Source organism: Colletes gigas, unplaced genomic scaffold (assembly GCF_013123115.1).
Source record: "Colletes gigas isolate AHSC1104 unplaced genomic scaffold, ASM1312311v1 Colletes_gigas_Sc00007, whole genome shotgun sequence".
Classification (NCBI taxonomy): Eukaryota; Metazoa; Arthropoda; class Insecta; order Hymenoptera; family Colletidae; genus Colletes; species Colletes gigas.
This window is the reverse complement of record NW_025106636.1, coordinates 6594014-6621397: the sequence shown is the minus strand read 5'-3', so window position 1 is coordinate 6621397 and position 27384 is coordinate 6594014. Positions and strand designations below refer to the sequence as shown.

The 27384-nt window shown below is 41.5% G+C and overlaps 1 protein-coding gene across 6 annotated transcripts in view; it reads left to right on the top strand.

The window, feature by feature from the left end:
• The window catches only part of LOC122396285 (ribosomal protein S6 kinase alpha-5-like), a 38216-nt gene extending 11143 nt beyond the window's left edge, over nt 1-27073 (top strand). For 5 of the 6 annotated variants that reach the window (XM_043394529.1, XM_043394526.1, XM_043394527.1 and 2 more), the window contains 5 exons: nt 16633-16707; nt 17109-17327; nt 18449-18564; nt 19120-19320; nt 19863-27073. In XM_043394529.1, the coding sequence (XP_043250464.1) occupies nt 16633-16707; nt 17109-17327; nt 18449-18564; nt 19120-19320; nt 19863-21821 (2570 nt within the window). In that variant the 3' untranslated portion in view covers nt 21822-27073. Of the gene's footprint in view, nt 1-10122; nt 12382-16632; nt 16708-17108; nt 17328-18448; nt 18565-19119; nt 19321-19862 lie in introns of those variants that run through there. The other variant, XM_043394531.1, reaches the window with a different exon arrangement.
• The last annotated feature ends 311 nt before the right edge of the window (nt 27074-27384 follow it).

Genomic DNA, 27384 nt, shown 5'->3' with positions numbered 1-27384 from the left:
CTTTGTCAGATGATAAACCGCTGAAAGCGTTTTCCTTATTGGTGCATAAACAATTGAGCACGATCGATAGTTTCAATAATTTATTGCTGAACAGAGGAAATAAATTCCCCTCGTAGTATAAAATTGTGTTAAATTACTATTCGAAACGTTATATAATATTTCATGTGATATTTATTGCCATCGGCAGATAATACTGTTCCACAGGGAGCACCGCCATTATCTTACCAACAGAGGGCGTTCAAAGATATTTGAAATTGTTTTTTCACAAATCTATAGCTCTGTTCGAAGGATTTTTAACTTCTAATAATTGATTTGAACGATGGAAATTGAAACAGTAAAATATCTACAATTCAGATCGAACGCGTCGATAATCTACGTAACGTATGTTATTATTTTGTGCATCCGTACCTTTTACATTCGCATTAGTCCATACCTAATGGGTTTTTACAATTATTGTATTTTCCATTTTATTTCTTATTTCGATATTATCTCTTTCGTTTTTGACGGTAATGTATGTGCATATGATATTTGAAAGTCAATAATATTGTGATTTATCATACATATTCGAACACGTGTATTATGTAGGCATGTATACCTATAAAATTATGCAATAATTCCAGTATATTTTACCTTTACAATTTATCCAAAACTATATGCATAAGTTTGCATTATACAGGGTGTTCGGCCATTCCTGGGGAAAAATTTTAATGGAAGATTCTAGAGGCCAAAATAAGACGAAAATCAAGAATATCAATTTCTAAAAAAAAAAATGAATAAAAAATTTCACATCATTCTGAAAAAATTATTTTTAATTGCGGGGGTCAATTACAATCATTTTTGGTGAATAGACACACACTCGAAATCCTACGCACTTTCGAGAAAAAAATTCGAGTAGGTGCGGAACTTTAAACGTTAATAACTTTTTAACGAAGCCTCCATCAACAAATTTATATTCTTGATTTTCGTCTTATTTTGGCCTCTAGAATCTTCCATTAAAATTTTTCCCCAGGAATGGCCGAACACTCTGTATAATCCAGAATCAAAACCCTAGTAGCCACATATACCGACACACTCAGGAAACATTTCCCTATTTTTTAAGATTGCAAAACAGAAGAAAGATTTCTGTCGATTCTATCGATCGAAAAGGTTAATTATTTCGATCGAATTTTAAAGATTCGGATCCTCAGTGTTCCGTCGGTGAAGCCCCGCGCATTGGCGTAAGAAATCCGAGGACTCGATCGCTCGCCACATTGTGCGGTTTTTATTCCTGTTTTTTCCCCCTCTCCTCGCGGTTTGTACGCGTACGTATACATTGGACATCGATCTGGGCAACACGCGTCGACCGTGTGCGTACTTTCTCATCCGCATTCTTCTCCGAACGGTTGATCTCGACGAAAGAAGCGAGAGAAGCGGTGCATATAATTGGGTCCAGTTCGCAGGGCCAGTTGCGTTGTGTCGCACCGGTCTCTCGAAGGACATACGGCGAGCGCGAGCGAGACGTAAAAGAAACACGAGTCGCAGATAACGAATTACGTTTCCTTTGTTTTCAAAAGAGCTATCACGTTCCTTTATTTGATGGAAAATTAAATCAGTGTCGACTGTTCTTAACGCGTAGGTAATTTATCAAGGGGGCGATCTACGTTCTAAAATAAAATAAAATTCAGGAACGACAAATCACCTATACTTACAACCCATAAGTAACGTAATATAAAAATACTGGACACGTTGAACATCGATCCGGGTGGCGTGTATCGGTCGTGTGGAGATTTTTTGCATATAATTGGGTCCAGTTCGCTGGGCCAGTCGTGGTTGCATCGGGCGCACGAAGGACATACGGGCCAAACGGAAAAGAAATCCGAGTCGGCGGATAATGCAACTGTTACGGGGCAGAAACCCGTTATGGAACGCCCCAAAACCAGTCTGTTTTCGATGAATCCGATTTTCTTCGCGGCGCATGGAAGACAGATTACGGATACCAGTCTCTTGAAACGCGAACTCAATCCGTTCCGGGTCCGAGGACATTTAAACTACCGCGATCCAGCTATTGTATAATAAATTTTGAAAGTTACAGCTGCAACGGTTTTTATAAAACCAATTAAAACAATATGCAGTTTCAATTCGGAGAATTTTTTTTTAAATTTTGCATTTGTTAGAAATTCTCCGAAAAATTTTATTCAAAAAATGTCAGGGTACTATGAAATTATGCATGCACATAGTAAATTATTTTTAAACACCTTATCGTTGGTCTTGAAAAGCTGCAAAAAGAATAGTTCCGCCACGCTATTTTTTCGACAACTGTTATCGCTGTAAAAACAAAAAATATCTCGTAAATATTTGAATTTTTCATTCGAATCAAAAGGACGTATTTGGAAGTACAAAATCGATCGAGAACGTCTCCGGGTGTAGCCATTCTCAGGGCCCTGAATCGAAAGTGATAAATAACATCAGCTTTGTTCCGCAAACATCGCGTTTGCCAGCCTCGTAATAAATTTATAGATATTTCCGGGCGATACTCGTTGCTCGACAACGCCGCTGTTTGCGATAGAAATATATTGGACGTTTCTGAAACGTATAATGCGTCGTCTAGTCGGCCACCGATAACCGGAAAAGATGGAGCACCCGATCCCTCCCGTCTTCGAATCCGTTCGCTGCGTGCATTTTTTTTTTTTCTCCCCCCCTCCGCGTCTCGATGCAACGAGAGACACGTTGCACCTGTTAGACATGTAATACGCCCGCGTATTATGTCATACCTGACTCGGGCTATCTCCACGGCTACAATTATGCCTTCCATATTGCTCGCCGCCTGTTTTGTTAACAGTGTGTACCAGGCGTCGTACATCTGGTTGTGTAATCTTAGATCGTCGGCTCCGGGGACACGTTGGTTACTTTGAGTCCCGATTCGCGACAAATTCTTAACCACCGTTTACCACCGAGGATAGAAATTATTTTCGAAAATAATTTTTCCTCGATTGACTTTCCTTAAGAATATATATTTGGTCCAAGTAGCTATCCATCATTTTTACAAAGACGAAATTCGCCAGAATTTTAAACTCGTTGGTAACCTAACCGGACGTCTATCGTGGTTACACTCTGCGTGAGGCGAACGCAGTTTATTTGGATTCGAACAACGCCATTACCACTTGTGTGCAGTGGAATTTTAATGCGACTCCCCTTGCACTACAGCAATTTAACGACACTCATCCTCGTGTGTTGAAAGATGTACGTGGCGTTGGGATATATTGTATTTAAAGTTTAGTATTCCTTCTATGAACGAAGAAAGGAAGAGGCAGCCAAAAGGTCAGAGTATTGTAAATAAGGCGATCGAAGCGTAGTAAAATCTTCCAACAGAAATTCTAGTAATGAAGTCCGCGTTAGCGCCATCTACGAGTAACGGATGATTGACGTTTAAGAGAAGAATAAAAACCACTGTACACGGAGATCGAAATTCGAAATCGAAATTATTCAGAAGAATAGATAAGCGATTAAAAAGATTTCTGAACTAACAACGGGTTCGATTTGTCCGCGCAAAGCGGAAAACAATGAATTTCTTGATAGAAACGACCTTACGTAACCGCCATCTCTTTGCACCAAACCAATCTGCATGAACGTTTCCTTGGAAATAGTAAACGACGATCGAAGTCGGGCCAATTGCAAAGTGGTTTATTCGGCCCGTCTCGGCGTGCAAATAGAATTAAAATAATCGCCGCGATGCTGGAAGCGATATCAACAAGTACCTCGTTAAAGTATCTAGTGGAATCAATTCGCTTCTCGTTTATTTATTAACCTTTGTACCATAAACGACCGGATTAATATCGCGTAGCCATTCCTCACGGTTTGAAGTTCGTTCCACGCGCTCGACGCGGGACTGTTTCCAGAAACAAATTCGTGGGATTACCGACGAAGGTTGCGCGAATGGCACGGTCACGTTTCATCAACGTGCTAACGCACGTTTGTAAAACGTTCGCGTATCTGTTAAATGTCCATTGAATACCGCTGCTTGTGTGTTGATATTGATTTGTTACGAATTTATATTTAGACACCGCGCAAACTTACCTTGAAAAGAGTTATTTATCCTTCGTCGTTTTCCTGTTCGGCGCATGCTTGGCGGAAACACGTTTCGGAAAGCTGTTTTATCGCAGTTGTCACTGTAACGCATAACGATTGGTCCCTTAGACTCTACGATACCTTTCAATCATCGACTACACAAGTTTTTTAGTATTCTCGACGCCTACGTTCGTATCGAAGATAGAAAATAGAAATTTCACCTATAGTCGTAACCTCACTTTTTGATCGAGCCTCGTGCATTGTTTCACTCTGTACAGTTTGGATCAGCGATGACACGTGGACTTTCAGATTGATCTCCACTTTCGATCGTAAGAGGCATATACGAGGAAGTGTTTTGTCATGCAGTTAACAAATTTTTATCGCAATTGTCTATGTAACGTATAATGATTGGTCCCCTAGATTCTACAATACCTTTCGATCTGCTTTACTTTACAAGTTTTTTAGTAATATCGACGCCTACGTTTGTATCGAAGATAGAAAACAGAAATTTCACCTATAGTCGTAACCTCACTTTTTGATCAAGCCTCGTGCATTGTTTCACTCTGTACAGTTTGGATCAGCGATGACACGTGGACTTTCAGATTGATCTCCACTTTCGATCGTAAGAGACACATTACGAGGAAGTGTTTCGTCATACAGTTAACAAATTTTTGTCGCGTGGGTCACCGTGGCTTACTTTCTCATTTAGGTCGTTTAATGTTTCATATATTTTAATACATCGGTAACCTGTTCCTTACCGCTTGAGTAACCGGATGATAATCTGGTTAAACTAGATTACACTTAACACGCTGACTGCTATGGTGGTCACTGGTGACCGGCACTTTAAACTTAATCATGAATGCTGTGAAATAGGAGGTACTAGGAAAATATTGTTCTAAAACATTTTATTCGTGTAATAGATAGCCAATAAAACCCGACGTATAAGTTATTTACTCGTAACTCTGATTCGATCGAACGGTTAAATTTTTATATCCGTTCGGAATTATTCATGGAACGTGTAACGGTTGAACGTTGCATCCCGCGCTCGTTATTCGAAATTTCTATCCAGATTAGAAGTTCGGCTCGTCTCTGCAGGCCGTTTGCAACTTGCACGGTGTAGGTGGTATATTATTACGAGACACTTCGTAATATCATTAATATTCTACCGTCGCGTGGGTTACCGAATGACCCACGCTCGACATTTCGTTTAAGTTGGTCGATATTTACAGCGTGGCGAGGCAGTCACATTATCGTAGGACACCGCACGTGGCGATATGCCTCCTAGTAACGAAAGTAGAAACCAGTTTTAAAGGGTAACCACCGGTGACCCTGCTGGTACATTAACGGCGATTACTATACGTTGGTTACGGTTAACCATGTTATCGTTTGTTTCACAGCGACAACAAATAATTACGTTCGCCTCGTTTGTAACTGTTTCGCGCACCATTGTCCTCGACGAGCGTTTCCGTCGCGAAGGTTTCTTTTCAGCCATCCCCCGCGGTTTCGACACCCGGATTCGGATATGGCCATTTTGTTTTTATCTCGCCTTAATTAAGCGAGGCAATAGTTGCGTTCGTACGACGAAACTTTGGCCCCGCACGTGTACCGGTACACGTGCACGATTTACCTGGCGTCGAGGCAAGGAAGAGGAATGCGTGTAACGCAAGGCAGTACCGTATCAAATAACGGTTGTGCCACGGTAAACCGACCGTGCATGCCCATTTATACTGTTTTCACGAAGGGCGTATCGAGTGACTCGCTCGGAACCATTCAAAATTATTAAAAACTCTTGCACGTTAATTATATATGCATTACGAGAACCCACGGTTTTCTATAAATCGACGATAAACTGCTCGAAACAGTTAGGAAATCGCGAACCAGGTTTCACGGACGACGGAGTTGCTGTGTATTTAACGTAATAATATTATTTTACTTTCCAGTAAGTGCAGCATAGAGTTATCAATTAATAATATTCCCTGATTGCACTCAGCAGCATCGATTTTCTATTTTAAATTTAAGAAACGCTAGGAAACAAATGGCCTTCGAAACGAAGTAAATATTTCGGTGTAGCGTTTGGCGAAGTTTGCGGACACAGAAATCGTGACCTTTACGTTCTCTAGTTTCGTACCGTTAGTACATTTTATGGTCAGCGCTAGCGATTCGATTGATCCCCTGAATTATGCCGATGAATTTGCTGGAAAATGTCGATCGAGTCTTTAATGGTATTCCCTGGTCGGTCTAGGCTGGTTTGAAATATTTAATCCGTGGCCCAACGTCTATTTTTAATATATCCTAAGCCTCGTCGGATCACACCACTGTTGCTCGTTTCGTGTATATGCGATTTCTCGAAAACAAGAAGTCCACCAACCAACTTCGACCCCAGATAAGCGGTCACTTTCTTACGTACGTTGCACGTCAATTAAACGCGATAGATACCATTGCCAGATCATGCCAAATAAAATGTCACGTTCTTTTTCTTTATCTTGCAATTATACATATACTCATGTAAGAAGATAACTCGTCGGTTTCTTTGTTTCTACATTTTTCTGCAACTTCGATTAATAAATGTGTCCTTGCGGCAGAATGTTGTTTACGTGAAAATAAACTGATTAAGCGCGTATGCAATATTATTGAGGTTAGGTTCGAAAGCAATCATCGACTTTACGCAATATTGTTCTATTTGATATATCGCGTATACTTTCCTTATTTGCGTAATAAAGACGATATATATTAATAATTTAAAAAACCTAAAAAAGAAAATGAAACATCGAGTCACGTGTAATATTCTAGAATCGTATTTTATTTTGTTGAGGTTATGTCTATGGTGTTCATGGTCGATACACGAACTTCTTGCCCCGAAAAGTTCAAGGAATATGTATCTGAGCAATTTTATCCGCGATAAACAACAAAGCAAAAAACGTGTTGATAATTTTTATCGAAATAATCAGTTTAGGTTAGGCCAGGGATAACGGGAAGAATCATAACATCGCTTGACTCACAGCTAATTTCCTTTGCTTTCGAGCTCCCATTTCTGCGACTTTCACATATCCCGCGGATCGAATTTAACGCTGATCCACGCCAAACGTGCGCGGAAAAGTTTGTTTCGACGTTTAATGTATCGTTTGATACGAGATTGGGTTACGTTATTCCACGTGCCTTTCGAGCGGCGAGGCCAACGCTGAAACACAGAATTAGGCAATTTTTATTTCCGGACTAACGAGTACAAATTTTATATTCGTTCGTAAATTACCTTTCGTCGGCATACCGTTCATAAATTAGAATTCATTAACAAAAATTTTTGCTGTACAACTTGTGAATATTTTCACTCTCAGTTCCAAGTAGATTTTAGAAAACAATGAAACTTTTCTCTTTTTAATATTTTCTCGCGAACGGTCTGCGTGCAAAATGTAGTCTCCGGCGAAAAGTTAGCGATACAACTCGAGATATCCGTTCGCGCGTGAAAAGTGGACCCTTTTGCAGTTCTGCGTTTCACCTTTTACGTTTGTAAAAGCCTCCTCGTCCTCCTCCTCCTCCTCTACTCGTACGCGCGTGTGCATATCGCCTTTGTTCCGAGAAATCCTTTCAAAAGCTCGACTCTGTTGTGAAAAAAATCCGTTCGCGCGGGGAGGGAGCCACGTTCCCCTTCCCCTGTGTTCCCAGTTGGACAGAAGACGCGATGAAATCGACGACGTTCGTTTATTCGAAGCGAAAACTCGCACTTTGTACTTCGTCCCTGCGCGCTTAGCGTATGTTAATTCGAACGATTCACGGGAGCGAGCCAACTACTTTGTACGAGTAAACATCTCGATTTAGAAGTTAGAGGCTACGGTCGACCACGGGGGCCTCGAGAGCGCGACGAATTCATGAAAATTGTGAAACGATATTCTGAAATTTAAATCGAGAGAGTTAAATATAGACGAGTTCGAGCGATTCCTCGAGCTACGAGAGCGTATTTTTGAGAAGAGCTTTGTCTTAATCGAGGGAGCTCGTTTCCAAACGATCGCGACGCCGTGTACGCTTCGACGAATCGAAGACGTTTCGTCATTGTAGGTTAGGTTTAATAACTGAGCAGCTGTGCCTCGCCTTTGATGCCTTTTTGCACCGTTCCACGTACACGCAGCGACTAACGATTTCGAACATGTTTTTACGTTGTTGTATCGCGTATTGTTGACGATAGAAAATTTATCGACCACCGGTTGAGGACTAGTTTCGCGTATATTAAACCGGACGTTAAAATTTAATCGGTTTGCGCCAACCGGATTCTCCATCGCCATTTCTAAACGACGTTTCGCTAAGATTTAATTAATTAAATGATGCAAATGGGAAACGATACTAAATTATAGTGCATACTATAATTAAATTAATTTCGAAAAAGACTGGTATAAGGGGTTAGGTTAGGATCGTTTCCAGTACAGAAATTTAAGGGGAAAGGGTACTGTCCCTAGACAGACACGACTGTTTCGTTAAAGAGCGCATAAAAAATTGAACCGCTGCTTTAGGTTAAACAGTTCGGCAGTCGTCGAGTAGTTGCGGAAGTTCCGCTTTTGTCTGACCCAGATAGCCGACATTCACTCGCTATTTCGTAACGGGACAGACTACTTTCTTTCGCTCGACGAAAGCCAAGACTACACGTGCACTTAATATCGTATACCATTCTCCCGTTTACTATTAGCACGTTGGGTGGGTAGTTCTATTATACAAAATAATCAAGGAACGTGACATTTCCGACGTAACGCGGACCTTCACGATCGATGAATCGATGGACACAAAAATAAGAAGGTCGATCAGAGTTACAACGATGCACGGTATGCCCACTGTTATCCGTGACTTTTGAATGGGGCCAGGACAAATATTCGAACGTTGCAAATACTATTTAAATATAATTGCAAGAATCAAAATAGTATTCGTGTATTTCTGAGTGTTATTTCTACACAGAATGGTTACCATCTGGTGGTCAGTATCGTTCGAGGTAATCGTAGACGCGGACACGTCGAAAATGTAGAATACTATTTTTCCATACGATGCTTTGTCTTTCTCACTTGCGTAGCGACCTCGGTGCGTATCAGACACGACAAATTCGTCGTTAGCGTTTACTTGTTTCCTCGTGGCGTTGCAGAGGACCTCGAAGGGAACAACGATCGTAAATAATTATCGAAAGGTGTATATCGTTAAGATAGCGAATTGAGCGTAAATCGTACACGTGCGCGAATGCGAATCGAGCAGATAAATAAGTATATCGATGTAATTAATAGTCGCGTATAATGTTATGTAATAACTCGTTGCTTAACATTTTCAATAGCGGACCGTTTTGTATCGTTGGTTGCCTAACGCACGTGCTCCACGCGCCAACGATACGTCGAGTTTGTACGGATGTGTTTTAGTTTGAATATTCATTGGCAGCTGTTACCGAGCAAATCAATTGCTTCGATTGTTTGCTCTGGCTGTTTGCGTACAACTAAAACTGTGCTCTCGTGCGGTTTTCTTCGCGACAGAAGTGCCACATCGTAAATCGAGTCGAGCAATTTCCATTTTTCTACGATCACCAGATAATTTTATCCCGTTGCGTCGATCGTCTCTCGAAATCTCCTTTAAGAGAAAAAACACAAATCGTGGTATTCTTGGCTTCGTACCAAACGAGATTTTATCCTGAATTTTTCGCATCAACAAAAACGAACTTTATAAATAATAAATAAAAATTTGAATGGGAGATTTTGGGGACCAAAATAAGACGAAAATCAAGGATACCAATTTGTCGATTGAGGCTTCGTTAAAAAGTTATTAACGTTTAAAGTTCCATACCTACCGAACAATTTTTCGGCGAAATTGAAAAATTTCAAATCGTTCTACAAAAATTATTTTTAGTTCCAGGGGTTAATTACAATCATTTTTGGTCAATAGACATACCCTTGAAATCCTACCCACTTTCGAGAAAAGAAATCGACTTTCGAAAAAAACAATAATTTTGTTAATAGCCTTTTAACGAAGCCTCGTTCAACAAATTGGTATTCTTGATTTTCGTCTTATTTTGGCCTCTAGAAACATATATTTCGTACGCGCTAACTTGTCCGCGGTTAGCAGGTTCGGAACCAAATTTGAATACTCGTTCGTTACTTTACGAGGCAGGCTAAACTTTTCCTAATAAGGAATATTAAGGCGCTAAAATTATTCCTGTCCCCAGTAGGAGTCCAGTAAGTTGCTTTATTTTCCAAATACATCGGACACCGTCGACTTAAATGCGCAGAGATACATTTACCCGGTTCGCCTCGACTTCGAGTTACATCACGGCGCAACTGGAGCCGCGTAATACCTTTTGCAGGCGCGAAGAAGTCGGTTTCACGAGCGAGCAAGAGGCATTCCGCGTCGGTCGAATTTTCGTCGAAAGGGTTTCCGCGTGAAATTAACACGCCGGGGGTCCTTCTCGCGTGTCCCCGGCCCTGACTGCCAGCCGAGAATCCATGTCAAGGTAGTAAAAGCGACCACGAGCGCACTCGAGTGTCACCGACGCATTCGTGCACACACCTCTACCTGTCTGTCCCTCTATGTATCTAGATTACGAGCCGCCAGTTCGTGGATTCGAATGTCTTCTTACGACCCACTTGTCCGTACCGCCACGAGTTTCCATGCTTTTCGTGGAACGTTTCGACGCGAAATACGATCCCTCGATCGGCTTTTAACCAGGGATTAAAAAGGTTCCGAAAATAACTGGCTTCGCTCTGGTTATGCATCGGTCGAAACGGGTTCAACATAACCTTTATCTTTCTAAAGGTTATTTCAATTTGCAACCGATTAAAAATAATTGTTAATAACTGACGGCTGCGGGCAAAGAAACAATTTTAACAATCATTTGTCTGCAGTTAAACTTAAAATGTTTCGGTTATTTGCAATTTTCTTTGACGCCACTGTTCGGCGACCCCCTAGCGGTCACGCCCCCTACTTTCGAAGACACTGATAATAATACTGTGCGCAGACCGTGTTACGTATGGATTTTAATATAACTTTGTAGGTGGAGAAAAACGTTAGATCTGTGGGAAAGTTCAGCCGTTTTTCTCGTTCACGGTGTTGCAGCATGAATAAATAATGAGATCAGTTAAAAATAGTATCCATTATTATCTTGAACTGCCATTTTGTAGCCACGAAGGTGACTTTAGAATTAACCTTTTCGTTTTCACCGTACCCATACGCCTACATATTTGGAATTATTATTTGTGTCACGCGTAAACAGAGTACTTTAATAATAAATATACGAAGTCTTGTTACAAATATTTCAATTTACTACAAACTTCGCGGTACCCGAGAGATCTACAGCTTCTAATTCGCGATTCCCTGCAGAGAAATCTGCTTTCTAGCCGTCTGCAGAACGTTTCGCATTTTTTCCGCGGGAATCCCCGGCATTCGGCGCGCGCAGTTCGACTCGAATCGACGTGTCGCGTACGCAAGTTTCGACCAGGCTGTTGAAATTTCGCGGTTCGTGCTACGTGTACGGGAGATAAAAAAAAGAAAAAGGGACGAAATAAAAGAAAAAGTTACGCAAAACTGGGACGGAGAAGCGCGAAAGTGAAAGCAGACCGGTGACGTGTTTCGAAATGAAATCCCAGACGTTAAGCGAAGGCTCGATATCGTTATTTCTTCGTTTCTCGACCGATTCGTCTGTTCGTGGAACAGAATCATGATTATGGATCGATTTACAGAACGATGAGTCGCGAGTCGTTTCGTGTTACACGGTTTGATTGGAGCCGGAATACGATATATCGTTTACTTTTATTTATTTTTTGCTGTTCAATACTAAATACTTCTAATTTTGTTGTGCAGAACGTGTGGAAATTTAATGACTCGAGACATCGGTGACTTAAACTAATCAAAATCGGCGCGTAGCGACACGGTCGAATTACGCGGCGCGTCTGCCGCGTTCGTTGGTTTGCCGCGTGTTTTTAAATATCCAGCTGCGCTCCCGGTGGATATTTATGTTGCGCGCGCACTCATTCGCGCCCGCACACCTGCTGGTATTAGCAGCACTGCAGGTGCATGCACCTTTGCACACGATACCTCGAATAACCAGCGTTCCGCGTGATATTTCGCGATCTTGCATGATCTTGCCACACTGTGATGGATGACAAATCTCTCTCTGTCCGTCACTGTCTTTGTCTTTCGCGTTTCGTCTGTCTCTGCACCGTTCGGAGTGCACTCAATCCACGGATACGCATCGAGTATTGCCCAGCACGTGATATCTCGTGCACAAAGTAGTAACATTTGTTGGCGATGAACTGAACCAAGCACGAGTAGGAAGACATACTACAATATAAGCGTGACGTGTACGCTGAGGAACGGAGAAGTAAAAGTGTAAATTGAATCATATTACTCTACGTATAAATGATTTAATGGCGATACAAATAATACATTATACGTATTATAAATAAGCAACCGATCTATTATTATTTAATCCACGAACAGTGGGAGGCACGGTGATAAATAAAACTTGGATAGGTGCCACGAGCCAGAACAGGTTGAGAAGCACTGGTACACTCGATAAAAGCACACGGCGTAAAGCGTGTTCAAACCTTGATATTTCAAATTTGATTGCAGCGCAATGGCGGTGTTTAACTTAACCATATATTTCCCGTTCTAATCTGCGATCCGTGCGAATACATAAATTTATATATATATAAAAAAAAAAAAAGAAAGGAATGGAAGCTCGCGGTGGACGCGTATCGCTGTTTAACGCAAATAAAAAAGTATAAATCAAATTATACGTCGAGACCTTCGCGAGAGGTGGCGTTGCCAACAAAGAACCACGTTTCGCGTATTCGGAAAGAAATGGTATTTTTAGTGCGTTCCACGTTGGAGAAAAGGACAAAAATAATATTCGATTACGTTCTCGAGTTTGGCAAACAAGTATATCGAGTGTTTTTTATTCGATGTATCTCCCATAGAAGATCACACAGTGGTCGCGAGGAATTATTTTATCCGACAGGCTCGCTGGATGATCGTTTTTGCAATCACCTTGCTCGACCTTGTCTGGGTTTTCTGGCATGATAAACGGTCTCCGGATATCGATTCAAAAGTTGTCTAATCATTCTGTCTGATACACGCTTGATACAAGGCTTCTTCGCGCGATAGCTATGTTTTGATTAATTCAGAAGTGGGGCGCAAACAGACAGTATAATAATAGGACGCCGACAAAACGTGGCTGGATAATAGTATATATTTCACGAATTCGATGAAAACAAGGATGACGCAGTGATTTTCTTCGTGCACGCGATCAACGTTAATGACTTGCTGTAAATTACTGGCGTAACATTTTATCGAAGTTTATTAAGAATAGTGGTTTTAATTGCAATTAAATAATTTGCAACCATCTTTAATACTCTCTTAGATTCATGAAGTTGTTTTAATTCAATGTTAAACAGCTTTTACCTTAGCATCTCATTTTTATTTTATAAATATTACATTAATTTATATTACTCTTCGCCTTTTCATTATAAACCGAGTACCCCATTTTGTAATAAGCTTTTCCAAGGAATTGCAGGCTATGAAGTTGTCGCTGGATTTTTGAGACGTCCTGTACAACGCGAACAGCCGATGTTCGGTTTAAAAATAAAGCGAAACGTTGATTAAAATTAGATTTCGCTGGAAATTCTCGGTGTCTTATCGGCGAAAATACGGTTTTAACAAAGCGATCACGAAAGCGCCCCGGCCTCCGATAATTTCGCAAGGTCTGAAGAAACAAACAAAAAAAAAGAATAAAAAAAAAAGGTGACGGCGTTTCCCAAACCCGAGCCGGACGGGAGAAAAATGGTGGACCCGTTGTTTCGTAACGAAATCAAGGCGGTTTATCGATTTACGCGAGCAGAAAACGCGAATCAATTAGAGCAGAAACTTAATCGAGGGAGTTAACAACGGATCCTCGCACCTTTCCAACGATCGGAGCCGTTTCGTTTACACCTATCTACAGTTCCAATCAATTATGTTACACCCGTTATAATTAGTGGACTACTTATTCTTCGTGCTAAAATTGCCACGAGGTTACAACTCGTGCAGCATCGTCTGTTTTAAAACGACATTCCCGAGCTTGAGTCTCGCACATTGTGTAACCGTGTTGGTCTCTTCGATATCGGGTCATTTCGTAAGTCGTGTGTGCCTCCTTCAAGAATTTCGTGTCCAAAGGAAATATAGAGACGCACGTGCAACGCGTTAGTCGTTTTGAGCAACGATGTCACCTTCGTTAACACCAAATTAGTCAAATTATCAAAAAATGATCCAGGTTTAGAGCACACCCGTTCCCATTTGTTGGGTCAATGTTTTTTGTCTTTGGAAACCTATCTGAGACCTGCACATTTGTTCTATTTGCTCTAGCTGCTCTATATGCTCCATTTATTATGCCTGCTATACCTGTTCCGTTTATTCTTATGTTCAATTGTATCTGCTCTATCTATTATAGCAATATGTCGACCATCTAACACAAACTCAGTTTAGTGTTTTGATTTGATGGAACTCTGTTTGTATACGTGTAAAATGTGCCAAAAATTCCGACAGAAAAATGCACAGAGACGCGTGAAACGACCGTTTGGAAATGCGAGTTGGGTTAAGTTACATATTTTTTACAGGCCTAGATATATCCTAGACCTAATCCAGATGTAACCAAGCCAAGCCAGAGCTAACCTAGATACAGCATAGGTCTACCCTAGATTCGAACCATTCTACTTCAGAGTTAGCTTAGGCATGACCTATACATATCCTAACGTAAATTACACCTAATTCAGAGTTAATTATACTGATATAACCCAGATTCAACAATCACTGTTTTCGATATAAATCATTTTAATACTGACTCAAGCTAAACGTTGTCTAAATTTACTTCAATTCAACTCACACGTAATCTAAAGCCATCCTTACGTAGACATAACCCAGATTCAGCAGGGAATTGTTGTAGACTTCACTCATTTTAACAAACCTAGCTTAGATTGTCCAGATCTATCCTCGCCTAACCGGTGTTCAGACACTGTCAACCGTTTTAGTCCAACCCACACCCAAATTTTACTTAGATACGGTAAATAGTTATTTAATTCGTCTTAACAGAGAACCTAGACATTGCCTGTTGTTTAACTCAATCGTAACTTAGATTCGGAAGACATTTACTGCAGACTTACATTACTTTCACACAGACCCAGCTTATCCTAGTCCAACTAATCTCCAGACACTCCCAGTTTAGATAAATTACATAGACCTATCTTGGTCTAACACACACCTAGTGCAAAGTTAATCTTTGCAGACATAATCTAGATTCAACAACTTATCTTAACACAGACCTAGCTTTCATGTTATCTAAATTTCCAAAAACATAGTACATATCCCTCTCCCTCACACAGGATAATTCAAAACTAATCTATCTTATTTCAAATATAACTTGGATTCAGCAGAGGATTGTATTATAATAAGCACGTGGTTAGGTACTGCCATTTTCAAGTCCATATTTTCAACTTCAAATTTGTATTCAGCGACCCGAAAAACCCCCTAGCAGCAATTTTCAAGCAAATACGATTGAGTTTGTATATTCCAACCGCCATATTGGATCGATCGCCATCTTAATTATCGATTCTCGAATCCGCCATTTGAGTTCGGTATTTTCAACTCTGGACTTCTGTAAACTCAAAAATACTCGAATAACAAGCTTCGTTGTAATATGTTTATGAAAATATTCATGCAACGAATGATTAAAAGGTCAACTGTGAACGATAGGTGTTTTATAAACACAACATTATGCAACGAGAAGCGTTAACGTTCCACTGTGCCTCGGCGACGTGAAACCGTTCACAGTTTTCGCGACATCTCGATTTTTCTAATCAACAGGAAAATACGTAAACGTTTCCTGTTAATCGACTAGGTTAATCCGTCGGTTATTCGAAAGTTCCGAACGATCGAAAGTCCGACCGAAGGCATTCAAATAGAAAGTTCAGTTAACAGTATTTCGATAACCGAGTCCAGATGAAAGTACTCGTCAAGCGTGTTCTTTTTTCCCTCCGAGAGTAACACAAGTACATTGCTCGAAACGATTAAACGATCACTTCTTTTCACCGTTCGATAAAGTGGCCGATACTTCGAGAGCCATTCGTACGATAGAACATAGGAACCGTACTTCCTTTGAACTCTGTTCTCGACTCCTGACCTCTATCACTGTTATATGTATCATGTTTGCGAGAAACGGTTGTATTTGTTTCATCTTTTTCATTTCACGTCCTTGTTGCACGCAGTTGCAATAACGCAGAAACGATAAAGATGCGGAGGAAGGAAAATAAAAAGAAAACGGATAAGAGACATGGTGCAGCCAAAGTGCTGTTACAAAACCTAATTTCGATTACTTATGCTCCCAACGCAACTAAATAAATACGAATACGACAAATATGATTAATTTAAAATTGGACGTTGGTTGATAAAAATATGTGCTCCTTTTATCAATCGATTGATTGCCGACTTTTACTGGTACGAAATTAAATTTAAATATAATTTCGCTAGATTTTTATTTCTGACCTCGATCCGATGTTTCGACGATCACGTTCAATCTGTAATGATCGAAAATAATTTTGTTCGTTGCAGTAAACCTGGAAGACAGTGGGGGCCAGAGGGTAGATATGACGCACTTCGATTTGTTGAAAGTCCTTGGAACTGGAGGTACGTGAACGAAATACTTTGTTGAAGTCGTTAAATCAGCGACGAAGCCTGTCAGATACTCAAATAACGTTTATTACACAATGTGCTCGCGTTATTAGCAACTTTTCTTGTAAACGTATGGCGTAAGAAATAAACGTAAGGAGAGAAAGTCTTGCTATTTCTCTTCCAACGAGAATTATGCTTGCGTAATAGTTCTAAAAATTTCAAATTTCAAATTTCAAAGCAATCTTAATTTTTTTATTTTTAAAAATAAGATTCATTAGTTGTCTTTTGCGGAGAACGAAACTGTTCTGTGTATATTATCGAAGAACAATATTGCTCGAGAATTTTGCGATAAACATTATTTGAGAACGCGATGGAACGAAAGTTGGAGTACACGAGACGTGAAAATTTTTGTGCAGCTTACGGAAAGGTGTTCCTGGTGCGAAAGAGAACGGGCACCGACGCTGGTCGTCTTTACGCCATGAAAGTCCTGAAGAAAGCGTCCATCGTGCAAAAGAAGAAGACGACGGAGCACACGAAGACGGAGAGACAAGTTCTGGAGGCCGTTCGAGACAGTCCTTTTTTAGTAACGTTGCATTACGCCTTTCAGACGGATGCGAAGCTCCATTTGATTTTAGGTAAAACGCCTCAGAAGCTTCGTTGGATCATTAATCCCTCGAATGGTTCTTTCATTCTTGCCAGTGGGTTGAAACGCATGAAACAGAAACATTGTTGAACAAATTTCTTCTTCGAAATACAGCAGAATCTCCGCTATCCATATTATCACGAAGAGTCATTTTATTTTCATTATTCAAAAGTGTCCACAGTTTTCCTAAAAGAAAGAACATTAAAGGAAATTTGATTATTAATCCAATAGAAATATTCTTCGATCCGAACCAAAATGTCCTCTTACTACTTTTGATAATGGACGTTTTGCTCTAATTACCATTTTCTGTATAATACTCTCGCCAATGAATCGTACAGGTCTTTCGAGTTTCATCTGCATGAACTTTTGGAGCAGATTCGATGGATTCTGAATGTTTTCTGTAGCTTCGTGATTACGCAAGGCAGTCTTTTTGACAAAATATTCAGGCAGCAGAGAGGATGATCAATCTGCGAGTGATAAATCTTGGCAGTGAAGCAATAAAATTTGAATACATGCATTAGAATTCCTCTGTCGTCAAAAGAATACCAGATGATGGTTTAAAAGATGCAAAGTGAAATATGAAGCCTCTTTTTCATATGGATTCTGAGTCGTTTCCTATACATTCCTGATCTAGAAAGTTCTCTACCTTTTTTTAGATTGTTCAAGTGGTATTAGAAAACATCAACGGACAAGCAAAGAAATGTATAATAAAGACTTTTTAGGGACTTTCTATCCAGAGAAGAACGCAAGCTGATGATCGAAACGATCCAAAAGCAAAACATATTAAATACTTTTCATCGAGACAAAATTCCTAGGGACTTTTTGTTCAGACAAGATGGCAGAAACATTATATGCAACGTTCCATGCGTTACAGCCCATCGTTTCGTCGACGCATTTGAAAGACACAAGTAGAATAAAGGAATCATTGTTACGTTTTAAAGTTTTAGTAACTTTTCTTTTTTATACGCCGTTCGTGTTTTCGATCGGCCATTTTGATTCTTCGCGACGGTACGCAAATAGGTGTTTATGGAACCAGGCGTCACCGTGCTTCGAAGAATATTGCTCGATTTAGCTCTGAAAATGGTTAAACAACATGATCGTTTGCGTTTGCAGATTATGTCAGCGGCGGGGAGTTGTTTACACATTTGTATCAACGAGAACACTTCACCGAGGACGAAGTGCGAATTTATATCGGAGAGGTTATTTTGGCGCTAGAGCATCTGCACAAAGTAAATCTTATTTTTCTCTCTCCCCTATCGAAATGCATTCTATTCTTTCGTTTATCATATCACCGTACCAAAATTTTATTTCTTTTTTTTTTTTTTTCTTTCTCTTTTTAACGGTTAGTTTCGTACTATAAATTTTATTTACAATCCGCGCTGCTCTCAAATTAGGGCTCACTTGTACAAGTTTCATTTTACATGCTGCACAAGTCGAACACTCGATCAAAATATTTTCAATTTCAACAAACAATTTGCCCTTGGAATTGTTTACAAATGTGACCTCTGATCATCTTGAGCAGACTGGATTGGCGTACTGTTAACGATGAACTTTTGCAAAAATACCGCCATCATAAATTCGAGAATATTTATTTTATAAATGTTTAACGATCTGTGTACAGGGTGTTTCGTTTTTATCAAAATTTCATTCAAGTATACCGCAAGATATTTCTAGTTTATTTCGATAAATCGAGACACCCTGTATATTACCTGTAGCATCAATGCCACAACGTTCCCTTTTCTCTTGCACGGTATTAACGATGCCCACGAAATTTTCTGTTGCAGCTCGGAATTATTTACAGGGACATTAAATTAGAAAACATTCTGTTGGACAGAGAAGGGCATATCGTGTTAACAGATTTCGGGCTGAGCAAAGAGTTTCTGCCGCACGAACGGGACAGCAACGCTCGTGCTTACTCCTTTTGCGGAACTATCGAGTATATGGCACCGGAAGTGGTACGAGGGGGCTCCGCGGGCCACGATATTGTGAGTCAGGATGAATTTACGTCACGATTTGTTCCCTTCTGTTCTTGGAACTTCGTTATCGCGCTTCAGCTTGTCACTGTCAAATACAATGTTTATCGTCCCGTCGTTTGTTTCGTTTAATCGGTCGTCGAAGCATCCATTAACGGCACGCGAACGTATCACGTGGCATTTTATTTTCATCCATTAACGAAAGATAATTGCATAAAAACAACTCCTCTAAAAATAGCATTCAATAATCCTGAGGTACCCCAATAAGAATTGCTTCCACGATTAAGATTAGACTCGCTGTTGTATGCGTTAAAACTGAAACCTTTTGTACTGGGATTTCATTCTTTGTTGATTCAGCACTACAAGAAGCTATAAGGAAGTAGCTTTTAAACAATTCTGATCATTGAAATCTGACTTCTCAGACTCTGACTCTTCAGTCTGCATTAAATGCCAACGTTGAATCATATCCAGTGCAAAAGGTTGCAAGGTCCCAAGGACACCAAGCATCCAGAAATCCCCGTGAAACATTCCATCGAATTACGGACAATTTTCAGGCGGTGGACTGGTGGAGCGTGGGCGTGCTCACGTACGAGTTGCTGACTGGCGCGTCTCCTTTTACGGTCGAGGGAGAAAAGAACACCCAGCAGGATATCTCGCGAAGAATACTGAAGACCGATCCACCCATCCCCAGCCATCTGAGCCCCACCGTACAAGATTTTATCCTACGTTTGCTGGTGAAGGATCCGCGACAGAGGCTCGGCGGAGGTCCCGATGACGCCAGAGAGTTGAAGGAACATTCGTTCTTTAGAAAAGCATCGCCTCCGTTCAACTGGCAGACCCTGGAGAGACGACAGATCCCTCCACCCTTCGTTCCACGCATCGCCCACGAGCTGGACACCAGCAACTTCTCCGACGAGTTCACGAAAATGATAGCCGCGGATAGTCCGGCGGTCGTGCCACCCAATTACGACAAGATCTTCAGAGGTTACTCGTACGTGGCGCCCTCTGTTCTCTTCGGGGACAACGTGGTCAGCAAGGACATCTTCAAGGAAGCGACCAAAGCCAGCACAGAGTCCCAGCGACCGTCCGCGTCGGACGTGCTGGCCGCCAGATTCGAGGAATCCACCTTCTTCCAGACCTACGAGCTGGACCCGCGCGAAGAGGCGCTCGGCGACGGGAGTTTCTCGGTCTGTCGCAAATGCAGGCATCGGAAAACGCAGCAGGAGTTCGCTGTGAAGATCGTCAGTCGCAGGATCGACTGTGGACGGGAGGCCAACTTGCTGAGGACCTGCCAGGGCCATCCGAACGTGGTGAAGCTGATCGAGGTCCATCAGGACAGGGCTCACACGTACCTGGTGATGGAGCTGTTATCCGGGGGCGAACTGTTGCGCAGGCCGCGACCCTTCACGGAGCAACAGGCCAGCAGGATAATGCGACACCTGGCGTCGGCTGTGCGCTTCATGCACTCGCGAGGCGTGGTACACAGAGATCTCAAACCCGAGAACATAGTCTTCGCTCACGATAGCGAGGACTCCTCGGTAAAGATCGTAGACTTTGGTTTCGCCAGGGTGAAACGTGGCTGCGAGCCTCTGCACACGCCCTGTTTCACGCTTCCGTACGCCGCGCCGGAAGTGGTGGCCCGACAAGGCTACGACCAGAGCTGCGACCTCTGGAGCCTCGGGGCCATCCTGTACTCCATGCTGTCGGGGAAGCCACTGTTCAGAACAGGCTCCCCGGACCTGGCCACTAGGATCAGAGCGGGTGAGATCGACTTCGACAGCGAGGCGTGGAGCCACGTGTCCACCCTCGCGAAACAGGTCGCCAAGGGTCTGTTGACCGTCGACCCGACCAAAAGACTGACAGCGAACGGGTTAGCCAATCACGCGTGGCTGGCCGAATCCAGTACTTCCATTGACGTGATCACCTTGGATGTAAACACGACCGCCAGCTTCCTCGAGAAGCCGGAAGGTTTCAGGCTGCGCGAGGTGGACGGCGCGCGGCTAGCGCAGAGGAGGAAGCTCCACAAACGGTCCACTTCCAGCTCCGTGTCCTCCTCCGCGTCCACGGCTTCCTCCAGCCCGTCTGTTCTGCTCCTGCGACCGCCCAGCGCGGCGACGAACCCCGCCACCTCAGCCTCCCCGGCCCAACCGAGCGCCTTCGATTTCGGCGAGGACAAGGTCAACGAGTACCTCAGCTCCCTGTCGTCCTCCTCCGACTCCAACTCGCCGAGGATCACGCAACAGGACACCCCCAAGAAACGACGCAAGCGGGACGAAGACGAGGACGAGTCCCAATCGAAACGTCACAAGAGGAACGCGGACAGCGGAATCCACAAGAGCAGAATCGGTCCCGTGACCAGGTCCAGGAAGCGAAAACTGGAGGAGCAGACCGGAAACGGCGACGGCGGTTCGACGGAATCGAGCGAGACCTCGTGCGGCGACTCCAGGGACCTCCATCGGAAACAGAAGGCTGGGAAGCGGCCCAAACGACTCGCCACTATCATAGTGGAGTAAATTATGTTCTTTTATTTTCTCTCTCTTTTGTCTCTTCGAATCGGTTCGGCAGGCTCGCACCTCCTCGTGTCTCCTATGCATTTCACGTGATGTTGCAACGTTGCTGCCTCCGAAGCTCGCGCGCGAGCGAATCATTGCGTCATTCCTATTTACGGAACCGCGGCCAGGGACTCCCTTTTCGAACTTCGTTTCGTTTGATTTACGTTCGGCCAAGCACAATCGCAGCTCGCGGTTTTGCCGCGTCGTTTTGAAACGATTGGGGGATCGAACTTTAGAGAAGAATCGTTTCTCTGAGTTTTGCATGTATCGTGCACGATGATCTTTTAAGGAAACGTTAAACACTCTTGATGGAAATTTTTGTACGGTTTCAAAGTGCTCGCGAAGATGAACAAGCTTGATTCGAAGCGATTTTGAGAATAACGCATGCGCAAGAAGTTATTGGGAGAAAGTAAGTATCTGATCATGATATGTTGGTTTGCACAAGTATGTATGCAAAAAAAAAATCAGTCGTGTCTTGCTATTTTGTACATCATCCAATGAATTATATCGAAAATATTTCGAATAGAATTTTTTTAAATTAATGGAAACATTGAAAGCAATCGATAATCTCGTTCGATTGCGTTTCAAAATCGTGGTCCTCCGATCGACATCTTTAGTGCAATACAAAGCGTTTGATTAAAGACGCTAATTTTTAAGTTCGATCCGAAATTTTGATAAACTCGTGCTCGATTCGTAATGGGTTCCTTGGACGACGCTGTTCTTTATCGCAATCTTTAAATTATTGTAGATACGTTTAATTTTATGCCATGCTTAGGGTTACGTATTATCGATCGGAGCTGTGGAAAATAGTATTTCAAGTAGAAAATAAGGACTACGCTGCTTCCTTACCTTATAGAAAGTAATTTCTATGTTCATCGTGATACCCCTATACAGCGTGAATGGTTTAAACGAATACAGACAATTACTTCTGGCTGAAGATATTAAGTGTTGGTATCTAAATTAAGGTATCTTAATGTGTCTTGTTCAAGTGCCACCACGTTCAGTTAAGTGTCTTGTTGAAGGTACAAGGAAGTCGACGTGGAATGAAATATGTTTTTCTAGACGATCAATCACAGATATTTCTTACCGTTTTTAAAGAATCCTCGAATTACATATTATCACGAACATTTTACAATTATCATCTTAAAATAGTATTTATCTGTTGTTCCACAGAATATTACAGCATGGAATATAGAATGATTTTCCTAAAACTATGTAGCTTCATTAACACGTCAACTGCCACACCAGTTTTCCTAGCTTAACGAATAGAAATATTCAATAGTTCAGTGGAGTATTTATTATTTTATAGTATTCTTAATGTCAATGACATTATTAAAAAATTTACAAGTATTAAGTACACGTAGATTAAAAGCACCGGTCAATAGTGACCAACGTGTGACCATAATCAACGTATTAAAAAAGGGCATAATCGTGAAATTTTTGGAACTGATGAATGAATTCGAATCCACATCAACTTCCTTGCGTCTTCGTCTGTAAAATTGATTGTAGAACTCGGTAGTTTCAGTATTGATTGATAAAAACTGAACCCCGATCGTCGCGAAAAAGCAAAATGCTTCACAGACAATATTCTGGCAATCAAGATGGCCGTCAAGCTTCTTTCTATTATTTTCTATCGCGAGTACTATGTTCGCTCAGCTCTCCCGCGTCGATATTTAGGCATATGTATATATACACACACATACACGCGCTGTGTTCTCATACGAATATAAACGTTGTTTAGGTAATTATATAGATTAAGGTCTGGGTCAGGTCTGGGCAACTTGAATGAATCATTACGCGTTACCATCGCTCGATTTTAGTTTCCAAGATATTCGCAAAAATATGTTGTACGTTACATATTGTACTTTGAAGATTTTGGCTAAGTTTGAGGTTTAATGTAGGCTAATTACAGGGTAATCTATTAATCTACAAGTAGTTTGAATATTCAAGCATACGTATTGGAAGCAAGTGCCGTGATATGCGCTCAATTTTATAGTAAAAGTACCCTTGCTAATTTCGTAAATACCTTCGCCTTATAGAGGCCTTCGCGATAAGTAATTAACCGATAATCAATTAGTTACGTTCGGTTAATTAAACCGATTCATTGTTATTAAAGTCGGTTAAATTAAATCTTTAAGTTTACAGAGTTCAATGTAATAGTAGCAATTTTTGCACGAATATCTCTGACGCTAAAGCGACGGTAACACGTACAGAAAAAGATTACTTCGAATTGTTGAGGTGTTTCACGATTATCGAAGTCGGCGAGTTGGACCCCCATCTATATAATTACCGTTGTTTATTACGGGGGGAACCATCGACGTAATCGCGGTCCGATCTTTAGCGCGCGATTTGTACAGTGTCCTATTTCGCCTTGCCGCAAACCACGGGGAAGATCGGGACCGATCCTAAACGCGTCAGAGTCTCCATTTTGCGTTGATTTCTTTGTCACGTTGTCTGTGATCAACCGTAAACGTTTGAAGCGCTTCATCGTTTCCCCGGGCGTGTTCCTAGACGTCCCGAGTCGCCTTTTAACAACTCGCCCCTAACCTCAATCGTTCCATGATAAAGGGGAATCCCACGGTGAGCTCCGAGCTGCGCACGACGCCATCTCGAGTGAAGACTTCCCGTGTAACTCCTTCTCCACCCTCATCCACCTCCTCATTCCTCTCCCCTCCCCCCCACTGCCCGAAAATACATAGCAAATGTGCCTCAGATGCTCGCCACCGATCGGCGAGTGGAAGGAAAGACAATTTCGAGTAGGTGTGTGCGATTCGCACGTCCCTCGAGGATCGAGAACGGCGAGGAAAACTTATTTATTTAACGGAAGAGGCGCGCGCTACGAGGAAGAGAGAAACCGAGAGAGAACCAGAAAGCGAGAGAGAGAGAACGAGAGAGCGAGAGAGAGAGAGAGAGAGAGAGAGAGACAAGGCGCGCGTCGATTTTACAGACTATTCGAAACGGTGGTTCTGTTCACTAGCATATATCGAATGCTATTCTTATACATTGATTTTTAGTCCTGAATCTTTATAAAAATATTATATAAAAAAAAATTATATATATACACACGCGTAGGATATATATATGTATATCTGTATATACATATATACATACTTGTACACGATCGACACACGAAAAACATACATGTGTACATTCTAGGGTGTTAGATTATAGGGTCGATGAGGTCATCAAGTACTATATATGTTTCTCGAAATTCCTTCGTTTCGTACGAATGCGTTTACGTGGTGTGGCGGTCGGAACGAAATTAATTGGCCGCCCGGGGCCGCTTGAAGGCCACCCCCCACTCCTCGGCGGCTGAATCTGCGCGCGAAACAATATGTCGCGCGGGATGACACCGACCCCGAGTCCACGGAGCAGCCAATCGAGTTCGATTCGATCGTGTTTGCGAACGATGAACAAGAATTATATATAGAATGATTTAATGGACGGAGCATCGAATCGTTGTCAGCGAAGAAATATAGCAGAAGAGTGTTGCGCTCATCAGCGAATGGTTTGCGAACGTTCAGAGTACCGAGATTTATTTTCGTAGAAATTTTTAATGCGACAGGCTTCGACTCCCCATCCCCATCCCCTTTCGCTAATCTTCGAACAACTTCTAGTCCAAAACCGTTGTCCCGTGAAAGTCAGTTTGAAAAATTTCGATACGTCAGTCGATTTTCGCCGCAGAGCGGAGTCGAAGCCGAACGCCGTCGAGAAGAAGTTTGCTTCTTTGGTGCGTTTTCAATGTCTTTGTTGGACGATTGGTTGTGTAGAGTGACTCGCGGATTTGTTTGCAATTCGCGGAAAGGCGAATTGAAAACGTGGAACGAGGTCTTTTGTTACGAAAATTGACGACGACGGTGCGCGGCGCTGGTGTCGATCTTTCAAAAATCTTGGAGAGATTGAAAAAGTACTACAAAATTTATATTTTTATAATGTCGATAACATTTATCAGAAACTCAATAATTCTTTTAGGCCCTAATCTTACTAACAAGATTTCAAAAATGTTAACGTATTTTAGTATAGCCTAGTATTCGATCAGGTTTTACAATACAAAATATGTTTTAATTGTGTATTTCCTTCCTCTTTCTTTTTTACATAATATCGGTTCTTCGTTATTAAGATATATTATAAATCGTAAGACACGTAGACATCGGCTTAAGTGTCTCGATAAATGAGAACGAATTCTCGTGCCCCGCGCATCTTCGACCTCGATCGTGACTTTAACGATGGTTCGTACGAAAATATCGTACTCTACGTTTCCGATGTATTTTTTTTCGCGTATTGTCGTCTGGTGTCCTCTTTTCTTTATTTTGTATTCGAATTAGGACAACTAGCGACCATTAGGGATCGGCGATTACTTTAACGCGTGATAACAAGTCTGTGAGTCGCTGAGCGTCGAATTAGCCTTTAAGGACGAAGAGAAAGGAGTCTGAAGGGTTTGTTGATTGCTGTGAGAAGAAAGTGTGGCATTAATGAGGGGCGGCGAAGACTGAAATGGTTGTACACCGACTCAGGGAACAGAGAGACGCGACCGAGAAAATTCTTTAAAAATCGAATAACGAGGATAAGCGTTCCATGGAGACGCGTGCTTCTACCAAAGACGACCGAAGCGATAAAATTGCTCTGCAAAGACCAAAAATGATACCGCGCTTATCTTGTCGAGAGCGTGAAACTGAATCGTAATTGTCGGGCGTAACAGTTTATCGTGTATGACGGATGAAAGGAAACACACACAAAAAAAAAAAAAAAGAAAGAAACGAAACAAAGAAATATTTAATGAAAAAAATGAACAGATATAAAGAATTATATATTTAATATAAGACTATATTAGGAAAATCATATTTCTTTAATAAAAGAATATTTCTATTTAGAATCGTAAAAAAAAGTCATTATTCGAGTTTTTATGAGTTGAATCAGTTGGCCCCGGTCTGAGGAAGAACTGATTTCTCTTTTTTTTTTCTAGATACATATATCACTGTTACGTTATTAAGGAAAGAAGATAAAACAACGGATATCCTTGGAGAATACGTATATTTATACAGGGCGTCGTAAGAGTCTAGTGCATTCTTTTTGACGATTTGTAATCGATCGAATCATATCATCGCGATCGTCGCGGTTAAGGTTATGTTCATAGATGTTAACGAATAGCATTTCTTTTAAGTTTGGACGGTGGTAAAGTTTCTTACGTTTATGGTTCTGTGACCGAGAAAAGAGTATTTCTTCGACAACGGCGTTTCGTGGCATTGTTTTTTTTTACACCGAAACATTATCGATGGACGAATAAAATTGTGCGATAGACTTTTGAGACATCCTATATGCATATATATTATATACATAGTCATATACGGATTCAAGCTTGTACCATACGATAAAGAGTGCTGTTCTGTTGCTATAAGTACGTAAGAGAGACGAAATACCTTTGTTACTACTGGTTGTTAAATATATCATAACTAAATATTTATTTACATAATGAATTTTCATTGTCGGCTTTAAACGCTTCGAACCCCTACAACGGTTATTTTAT